The sequence below is a fragment of the Echinops telfairi genome, unplaced genomic scaffold (genome assembly GCF_000313985.2).
Source record: "Echinops telfairi isolate 266 unplaced genomic scaffold, ASM31398v2 ScPeMD7_7473;HRSCAF=8511, whole genome shotgun sequence".
Taxonomy (NCBI): Eukaryota; Metazoa; Chordata; class Mammalia; order Afrosoricida; family Tenrecidae; genus Echinops; species Echinops telfairi.
The window spans coordinates 481025-491294 of record NW_022111377.1 but is presented as its reverse complement, the minus strand read 5'-3'; the positions used below and the strand labels follow the sequence as shown (position 1 = coordinate 491294).

At 50.6% G+C, this 10270-nt stretch overlaps 1 protein-coding gene across 1 annotated transcript in view; it reads left to right on the top strand.

Annotated features, from left to right (window-relative positions):
* Positions 1-10270, top strand: part of CAMK1D (calcium/calmodulin dependent protein kinase ID) — a 171081-nt gene that overhangs the window by 118317 nt on the left and 42494 nt on the right. Inside the window, exon 4 of the mRNA XM_004712636.2 lies at positions 4856-4931. Within this exon, the coding sequence (XP_004712693.2) occupies positions 4856-4931 (76 nt within the window). The remainder of the gene's footprint in view (positions 1-4855; positions 4932-10270) is intronic.

The following is a 10270-nucleotide window of genomic DNA, read 5'->3' as shown; positions in this document are numbered from 1 at the left end:
TGCTTGAGCCCTTGGCATCAGTTCATTTTGCCCCTCCCTTGTTTTCACCATGACGTTACACTTCACCCCCTGCATTGGTTTCAGGGCCCACTTAGGAACCCACTGGAGGAGGAACGCCCTCCCTAGACTGGTCGGCAGTGTGAGCTCAAAGGGGCAGCTTAGCCCAAGGGAAAGTTCAGAACCCTGAGGACTGAAGCAGGAAGTGACAGCGTTGGTGTCTCTTCGTGGGGACGGCAATCAGTAATGTGATACACAATATGTATGAACAATTGAACACAGAACTCACTCAGAATCTACGCTGTAGACCTTCTCCCAATTCACAATGGAAAGTAAAACCAAAACGAAATAAAAACAAGTGACCGCCCACAGTCACGTTGCTACTAAAAATCTTCACTCTAAAGAAAAAAAAAAAGAACTGGAAAGCCAAAATTGGAAGGCAAAGCCTCCAATTGGTTAAAAACAAAACAAAACCCTTGATGGTAGTAGTGTTCTCACACAGATTACCTGCAATAATGATTATTTCATTCTTTTCCCTTAATGCCCATTTTACTAGATCCAAATCAGAAACTTTAAAAAATATATATATTTCAAACCCTACACTTAATGTTATCAACCTTTTCGTTTGAACAAAAGCTCGATTCAAAAACGTTGTAAGTGTCGTGTGCAGTTTCAAGAATGCAAGCGTGTAAGTTTCGTGTGCGTGGCCCCAGCCTGTACAGGTTCCCGGACAGATGCGCACAGGTTGCTGACCCCTCCAGATGGGAGGTGAAGTGTGTGGTGTGCACGCATGGGAGGCTCCTAGAGGGGAACCGTGCTGTTTTCTCATTTCTCTGAGCAACGGATGGTGCCAGTATGTTCCTCTTTTATCAGATGATGGAGGTGGGGGGAGGATGAAGATGCTGTTCTTGTAAAGAAGCCTCCCTCCCACGGTGGGAGGACTGTCGGGATGGAAAGCTCAAGATAACAGGGAGTGTTCATTCCACTCTGGAAAGATGCCAGCTTTCCCGCACCGTGGTCCCTCATCCCTCTGAGAAGACCATGGTCCGTTTGGATTTTTTATCCCCAGCACCCAACTTGGCTGATCATACTAGGGGGGCTCGCCTGTTGCCATGATGCTGGAAGCAATGCCACCATGATTTCAGGACCAACGATGTCACCCATAGTAGTCAGGGTCCGGCCAAGCTTCGAGGCTAGGAAGAAAGGCCTGGTGGTGTGCTTCTGAAAGTAGTTGGCGAAAGCCCAGGCAGCCCCACAGAGCATTGTCCAACACAGTGCTGGAAAGTGTACCTCCTACGTTGGAAGGGGCTCAGAAGGCGCAGTGGTTTCAAAGATGCCAGAGAGCGTGGGGCCGCTGTAGGTCCATCTGTGGCACGTGAGGTTGCTGACTCCATGACAACGGACAGCAGTAACAAAGATCATGGCTCAGGGTTCCGTCCAATCTTTGCTTATTGCAGGTGGTACAGCTTCCTTCTCTGTGCTCCTTCCCCACGGGGCTGTCTCACCTGGCACCTGCTGGTTGGTGTCCTGCTTGGTGACAGAAGAGCCTGCCCTGTCCCTCGCGAGCTCTGTGCTTCTGCACCCCCTGACAGCTGGGTGTGTGCTGTGTCTGGACCCAGCAAGGCTCTCTGAGCAGCACTGGCCCGCCTCAACCTCAGCAGCCTGGCTTTGTGCTCACAGCACGCTGCAGTCCGCTGGGCTGGGAGGGCACACCAGGTCAGGCCTCTTGCTGTGACCTGTCTCGACCTCTTCTGAATTTTCCATCAAGCCACAAGGCTAGCCCTAGAGACCTGGAAAGATGGTCCCTGCAAATGTGTCACCTCGTGCCATCTGTGCCTCTGTGGCCACTCAGACGTGAGTGTCACCTCAGGGAGCCCAGAGCTCTTAAGTCATGAAGGCATTGGCTGTGGTGAACGGCTCCCTTTGGCAGCTGCTGGTGTAGAAGAGATAGAGAAATATGCTCTTCACAGTTATGGGGAAGAGGATGCCTGGAGGCAGTCGGCTCACAGTGGTCTGAAGGCTCCTTCTCCACTGCCAGGGCTCCCTTGATTTCCAGTTGCTTCTCCTTCTGCTCCCTGCGTTGTGGGTGAACACAGCAGAGGAAGGACTGACACCTTTACTTACTTTGCTCTCGCTAGAAAGTCTGATGAATTTGGGAGGACTGAAGATTGAGACCTGAAGTGAGATTTGAGGATTGTATTTCTCACCTTCATAACCGGAGACGGCCAACAATCGTTTCTGTCCTTTTTCCTTCTTGCTCAGGAAGCTATTTCTCTTCAACAGAACGAAAGGATTTCTGTTACTGCTTTCTGGAGAGGGGCTTTTTCTTACAAGCTGAATATACACCCACTTTGATACGCCATGTATTCTAGTTGGAGGAGCAAGGAGAGGGTCAGATTGGCCGGGAGTAAAGCCCTGCTCTTCCAGGTCTACTTGGATGGCCTTAACAAGCGACTGAACTTCTCGGAGCTGTTTTGCCCGATGGTGCACTGTTATCCAACTGTTAACCAGAGGTAAAAGAAAGGCCTGGAAATCGGCTTTAAAAAATTAAAATGCCATTGAGCCATTGATCTGTCTCTACGCTGACAGATCTGTCTCTATGCTGACCAATCTGGGTCCCCATGAATGGGGATCCATTCAGTGGCAATTGACAGGAGGTGTAGATAGTACACCTCCTATCAAGGGCCAGACTTTCACATTCTCAGAATCACATTAGGAGATGTTTATGAACAACTAGCCGAAGACCCAGCTCCCTGCTGTTCCCCTTTGGGGGGAAGTGTAGCGGGGCCGCCTACCAGATTCAATCTGCCAGATTCAAACCTGACCGTGCCTCTTTCCAACTGGAAGGCCTGGGACAAACTCCTTCACCTCACAGTTGCCTTCATTCCCTCACTGTCTCTTAAGGATGGTAATGACGGTGGGGATCAAGAACCATCCACCCCCATGATTATTGGGGAGGGTTAGTGCACTCCAAGCTCTTAGACCACATCACACAGCAGAGTGTGGATCGGTGCTATTGAGTTGGTTCCAACTCGATTGTCCAGATGGACAACAGAAGGAAGCACTGCCCAGTCCTGTGCCCTCCCCAACCTTGTTCTTATGTGTGAGCCCATTGCTGCAGCCACTGCGTCCATCCATGCAGTTGAAGGTCTTCCTCTTTGTCGCTGCCCCTCTACTTTACCAAGCAGGATGTCCTTCTCCAGGGACTGGTCTCTCCTGACACCTTGTCCAACATACACGGGCCGACGTTTCACTGTCCCTGCCTTTAAGGAGAATTTTGGCTGCACTTCTTCCAAGATATATTTGTTTCTTCTTTCAGTATTCTTCACCAGCACCATAAGCATCACCTCTTCTTCAATCTTCCTTATTCAATATCCAGTTTTCACATGTATATGAGGTGATTGAAGATACCATGGCTTGGGCCAGGCGCATGTTAGTCTTCAAAGCAACCTCCCTGCTCTCAACACTGTACAGAGGTCTTGTGCAGCAGGTTAACCCAAGGAGACACAGCTTTTGATCTCTTGACGGCTGCCTCCAGGAGCATGGATTGTGGGTCCAAGCAAGACAAACTCCTTCACAACTTCAACCTTTTCTCCATTTGCCACGACCTTACTTACTGGTCCAGTTGTGAGGGTTTGGGTCTTATTTTACATTAAGTTGTAATCCATACTGAAGGCTGCCACCGTTGATGTTCATCAGCCAGTGCTTCAGGTCCTCCTCACTATAGCAAGCAAGAGCGTGTCGTCTGCATCTCGGAGGTTGTGCAATAGCTTCCCTCTGACCCGGATGCCTCCTTCTGCCTATAGTCCAGCTTCTCGGATTATCTGCGCAATATAACATATCAGTCTATTACAAGTGCCTTCTAAGGTATAGCCTTTTGTCCCCAAAAAGAGTATTTCCTCTCCCCTTTTAATGTCACTGGAAAGTCGCTTCACCAGCTCTTTGGGGATTAAAAGATTTTCATTGTGAATACTATTTGGTGTCTTTTCTTGTATCAATGTACTCCTTACCAATTTGTTTTGAGTGTCAACTATGCCAGGCGCCTGGGCCTCATCTGTAGCCACGAGGCCAGGAAGAGGGAGTTCAAGGAGAGCACAAACTCAGTGCAGTCCCCTCCCCGAGGCCGGGCAACTTCAGAACAGGAAAGTGAGATTCAGTAGCGCTTTTCCTGTTCCACAGATAAGACAATGAAAAGACAGAGAACCTACCCCAAAGCCTTGCAGAATGAACTTAGAGTAAGCCTAGTACAAATCCCCTGGTGGCACTGTGGATTAGGTGTTAGGCTGCTAACCACATGATTGGTGGTTCAAGTCTACCAGCCACCCTGTGAGAGAAGGAGAGGCTGTCTGCTCCCATAAAGATTTACTCTCTCAGAAACCCTATATAGGGTTTCTATGTTGAAATCTACTTGATGGCAGTGGATTTGGGCTTTCTATTCAATTGTAAACTCCATGAAGGCAGATGGAAGAATATTTAGTACCCCACAACACCCACCACCCACAGCACCTACCACCCAGCACCCCGCAGCATCTGGCGAGGTTCTATACAAATGGTCTTTCAGTTGGGATTAAGGTGAAGTCACAAGTGCCCCATATTGTCTTTTTCTGCCTCAGCTGGGTGAGCCTTGGGCACAGCCCAAAGATATAATAGATAGCAATTAAGTGTCTATTAATGGATTTAGATTGATAATTTTGTTGTACACATACACATACACACACATTGTCTTCAATTTTTATTTAGCTAGAAAAGCTGGCAGATCAAATTCGTCTTTTCTCCCTACTCAGAGACGGAAGAAACCGAACATCGTCTTATGCCACAGTCACTGAAACGGCCACACTTTTGTCCTCTCTTCCCACAGCTCCTGAAGTCCTTGCCCAGAAACCTTACAGCAAAGCTGTTGATTGTTGGTCCATCGGAGTGATTGCCTACATATTGTAAGTACCGCTTCACCATTTGGGTTTGAGACACAAACTGTGGTGGCCGTATTAGGACATCACTAAGGGAATCACTATGAGAAAAGTTGTCGTACAAATAGAAGCGTTGCCTCAGGCTCCCTCAGGCTCCCCGGCCATAACCATGGAGAACGAGATTGCCAGCCATGGGCACCTTGTCGTTGTTTGAAGATGACCGATGTTTCTGTGGTTACTACGGTTTTGTCTTGGCTTAAGTCCACAGGATGGTTATTTGTAAGTGACGACTTCTTGGTACAGTTATATTTTCAAATGCTTATTACACGACTTACTTTTAGGATGGGGTTAGGCCAACACGTTTGTCTGTAGATGGGGAATGAATTTCCCTTTCTCATCATCCCCAATGCTCCCTGGCAGACAGAGCTCTGCATATAATGGAAACCTAGGAGATGGTGATCAGAGAAGGGACTGGCGGTCCATGGCATCTGGTGCTCCCCAGGGAATTCTGGAAATGTCCCTGCTGAATTGGCTCCGTCTCATTATCTGCAGCACACATTCATTTGTCATTCGGTGTGGATTTAGATGACAGCTCTGGTAGATGCTCACCATCCTTGCAAGAGAATTTTACCCATTATAATGCCCTTGGCCTGGAGGATATGGGCAAAGGCCAGATTCTGCTGAGCTGCAAAGCTAAGCTTGTGCTAAGGTACTTACTGCGGCATAATTTTTGCTTTCACTTCCAAAGCACATTGACCACGTTCTGCCGTAGTTTCATTCTTTTGTGCAGGAGCTTTAAAGGTCCTTTTGAGAACCGAGCGAGAGCTGTGGACCCTGTCCCCAGATACATTCATACAGTCACACAACTTTGCATGCCCTTTTAGGGAACTTCTAGGTACACAGACCCTTAACACGGGCCCTGTGGTATTTACGTGTGCTCCCTAAATCCTCCATTCGCATTCCAATCAAAGGCCCCGCCTTGCCCAGCTTGATGGTCAACCAGCTTAAAGGAATGACTGCTAGCCCAGGCCCTTTGCTGCAGAGAACTTTGTCTGGCCTAGACTGGAGATCTCTTCTCTGGAGTTAGGTCAAAGATGGTCTTTTATCTGCTCCCTTACTGGGTTTCCCATTCCACCCATTGTGTTTTGCTCTTCCGGGAGCAAGAACCATATGCTTCCATACGATGTACAGCCTTGGAAACCCGTCGGTCGGGGCAGTCGGACTCTGTCCTGTAGGCTCCCTAAGCATTGGAATTGACCGTGGCAATGGGTGGGGTGGTATGGATTTCGCTCAGCATACTGTTTTCAAGATTCAGCCGCACGTCCGAACGTCATCTCTCTGGTTGGCTCAATGAAACTCTATTTTATGGAGAGGCTCCTTCGGCTGGTCCATTCATCTGTTTGTTTTGCTTCTTGAGCCACTATTTGATGTACACGGATGTCTATAGAACCCTGTTCCGTTTGTACGCAGAATGACTTCCCTAAGCCTTGACATTGGAGCAGGCAGCCGCTATGGCAATAGGAGGCTTTCCTTAGAATTTTGTGGCCAGGCTTGATGTTGACGGCACGAGATTGGCAGCAAGCAGCGTGAGGAGTCAGAACTCCTGGCTTTCGGCCTCATGCTGTTGCTCCTTGTCACGGGCCCACTGTGCCTGGTTTCCCAGTCCCATCCATCATCTGAAGACTCCTGAGCCGGGTCTCTAAGCAGGCTGAAAACAACAGGCAGCACACTGGGCAGCTCTGCACCCACAGGATTTTCCCAGTGCTCCTGATAGCAACGATCGATCAACCCTCATGGACAAGCAAGTTGCCTCTACAGCTTTCCAGAGAGCAGCACTGTCCTCCCCCGCCCCCGATGAACTAGACACAGTGATCTATCGGACTGCAGCGAGAGTGACTGCAATAGGCCCCAGCCCTGGACTTTTCTCCTGCGTGCTTGCCCTGTAAACATTCCTGGTTGTCATATTTGACAACTAGCTCACTCCGGATCCTGCTCCTTTTCACGGTGTCCATCATTGGGAAGGAGAAATACTCCTTACTATCAGGGAGCGCTTCATTTTTCTGTAGGTAGGTCGTTGTTCTGCCCAACATCTTCCCGTGGGTGTGAGCCTTGCAAAAACAGCTTGGCCTGCCTGGCTGCAGCTGCTAGGAACGTCTAAGGATGGAGTGTGCTAGAGGCCCTGGTGAGCGAGGCGGCATCCCTTCTTAGGCGGTCAGCTCAGCCCAGATGGCACACCCTCCAAGTAATGTCTCCCCACTCCAGAGGAGACCCGGCAGCGCACGGAACTGACTCAAGTGGGTGCTGATATCGGGCCTGCCTATCTTCTCACAATTTCAAGGGGGCTCGTAATGTCCACTTGCCTGAATAATGTTCAGAGAGATAACCTGCTGTGGAGAAGCTCAGCACCTTCCTCGCTGATACAAACAAAGAACGAGTGTCAGGAGCCCCCCGTCCTCAATGGAAGGAAGCAGGGAAGTCAGAGGCATTCCGCAGGCTGGGCTAGGAGGGTGTTGGCCCTTGACCTCTTTGTCTGGAAGAGACGCTAGGCGACGGGCCTCCCAGATTGTTCAGATTTGAAAATAGGACCACAGAACATTGATTTGCTCGTGCATGCAGCTTCGTGAGCTTTGTAGCAGGGGAACCCTGCTTGCCTTGTGGGCAGGCTCGGCCCATTAGCTGAGACAAAGGTCCTGTGAGCCTCACCCAGGCAGTCACCCGTGGAGTGGAACCATTTGGCTGCTGGCTTTTTTGTGGATTCCATCCATCCCAGGAAGAAAACATGAAACATGGTTTCTGTAGGAAAGAGTGAAGTGAACGTTTGGAGCCCCGGTGAAGTAACAACCATGCCCTGGTGGTATAGTGGTTACTTGTTGGGCTGCTAACCACAAGGTCAGGAGTTTGAAACCATCAGCCACTCCGCAGGCTTTCTATCCCATAAGGAGTTAATGGCCTCGTGGGAAGCTCTGCCCTGTCTTACAGGGTTGCTATGAGTCAGAATCGACTCGATGGCAGTGAGCTGGAAGCTCGCAATGGCTGTTACCACAATAGGAGCCTTGGTGGCGGAGTGGCTACGAGTTGGACTGCTAACTGCAAGGTCAGCAGTTCGAAACCACTAGCTGGTGAGAGGAAAATGGGGTCTTCTGATCCCGTAACAAGTTAACCCCAGAGACCCAGAGGGACAGTTCTTCTGTGTCCTACAGGGTTGCTGTGACTCGGCATCGACTGGAAGGCAGTGGAGTCACTACTATGAGGTTGTTGTTGTTGTGTGCTGTCAGGTCAGTCACGTACAAGAGAACAAGACACTGCCCGGTCCAGTGCCGTCCTCAGTTGTCCCCACAGTTGTCGCTATGTTTGAATTCATTGTCACAGGCACTGCGTCCATCTATCTTGTCCAAGGCCTTTCTCTTCCCTCTGCCCCTTTTCTTTACCAAGCAGAAGGCCCTTTCCCAGCGATGGGTCTCTCTTAATAACATGAGTAGGTAAGTGCTAACAATCCGTGAAAATGATTAACCAGCCATGCCAGCAAACAGAAGTGGTTTATTTTTATATCCGTGGGTCGGGTGGCGCACACTGCCTGGGTCAGGTCACCACACATACACCCCTGGCTCTAGGCCTGGACTTCAGAACTTTAAAAACTCAATCAGATCTGTTCATCCCAACTGCTGTCTCCCGGGCGATGAGAGCAGTTGCTCTTTGGATGAAAGCAGCTGCTACTGACCCAAAGGCGGCAGGTTCGCCCTGAGCCCACTCAGGGCGCCTCAGGAGAAAGTCCTGGCAACCAGGGTGCCTCAGGAGCAAGTCCTGGCAACCAGGGTGCCTCAGGAGCAAGTCCTGGCAACCAGGGTGCCTCAGGAGCAAGTCCTGGCAATCTCCTTCCAAAAACCAGCCATTGCGAACATGATGAAGCACAGCTCTCCCCTGACTCATAGGAGGCTGCCGTGAGGCCAAGTTAATGCAACAGCAATTGTTGGTACTTGTTTTGCTTTTCATATTGCTCATGTGATCCTGGTGAATTGATTCCCACGAACCAGACTCAGACGTGACTTGAAAGCAAGAATGCTGGAGTGGCATTGTACTAAATCATGAGCTTTGTGCCCTGGGAGGTAATTGGCTATGGCTGTCAGCAAGCTAGCGAGCTCTCTCCCTGTAGGAAATGCTCCATGAGCAACCACATGGAAACCAGAAGGTTTCTTTACAGACAAGGAATGAGAACCGGCGAGCTGGATGGCTTTGGTATTTTTCACAAGGCCCACATCCGTCTCCAAGAAGCACAACTCTTCCTACTGGCTGGTCACCATGTTCTCGGCCTGACCAGGCCTCACGGCCTGGCTTTCTCCCACCCTGAAGACAGCCCCACCCCCTTGGCTTTCGGCCTCGATCATGCTGCCCCCATTGCTTTGCTCTCAGCAGACGCGGACTGTTGGTTATCTGCACACTTGACTGAGGTCAGGTCAGCCGCTCTGCTCTCCAGGGCTTTGAAGAGAAGTGCTGTACACAACAGAGGGTGGCGCAGTACCACTTGTGGGTTGTGAGGCCCAGTTGCTTCAGTCTCGTACACAAGCCAAGGTTGTTGGGCAATGAAGGCACTTGGGAGGGAGAAGCCAGGAGGAGCTCAGAGCCCCCACTTTCACTGTAAATGAATGGCTCGGCATCAGGCCAGGTGAGAGCTGGCTTCCTCTGCTGGTTTTCTCTGCTGGTCCCCATTCCAGCTTTGTTCCTGGGCTCCTGGCCCGCTCTGCACTGCTTCCAGGGGGACTGAAGTGGTTGCCAGTGACAGGTGCTTCACCTCTGTGCCCTTAGGCAGCCATCCACTTGCCTTCCAGTTGCATCTGACTCACTGGGAGCCCACAGGACTGAGCGGAACCACCCCTGAGGGTTTCCACAGCTGCCTTTTATGGGAGCAGGGTGGCAGGTGGGTGCAAACTGCTGACCTTCCCGTTGGCAGCTGCGTACTTAATGACTGTGCCCGTAGGAAACAGCACGCCATGATGGACTTCCGTGTCTCGGAGAGTGGATGCAGACGCACAACTCTTTTTAATATATTGACACCATTGAATCACACGGTGCATGAAAGATTTCTCAGTCAAACTGTTGGTAGATAAATCAAAGAGTGGATGCAGGGCGATGGGGTCCCTTTCACCAGATGGAGAGCCGCTGCAGGGGAGGCTGTGGCCGAGCAGGGACCCTGGTGGTGCAGTAGGTTACACAGTTGGGCTGCTGAACCCAAGGCCCACAGTTTGAAACCACCAGCCCCTCCCAGGGAGAAAGATGAGGCTGTCTGCTCCGGTAGAGATGTAGAGCCTCAGAAACCCGCAGGGGCAGTTCGACCCTGTCCTGTAGGGCGGCTGTGAGGCAGATGGACACAA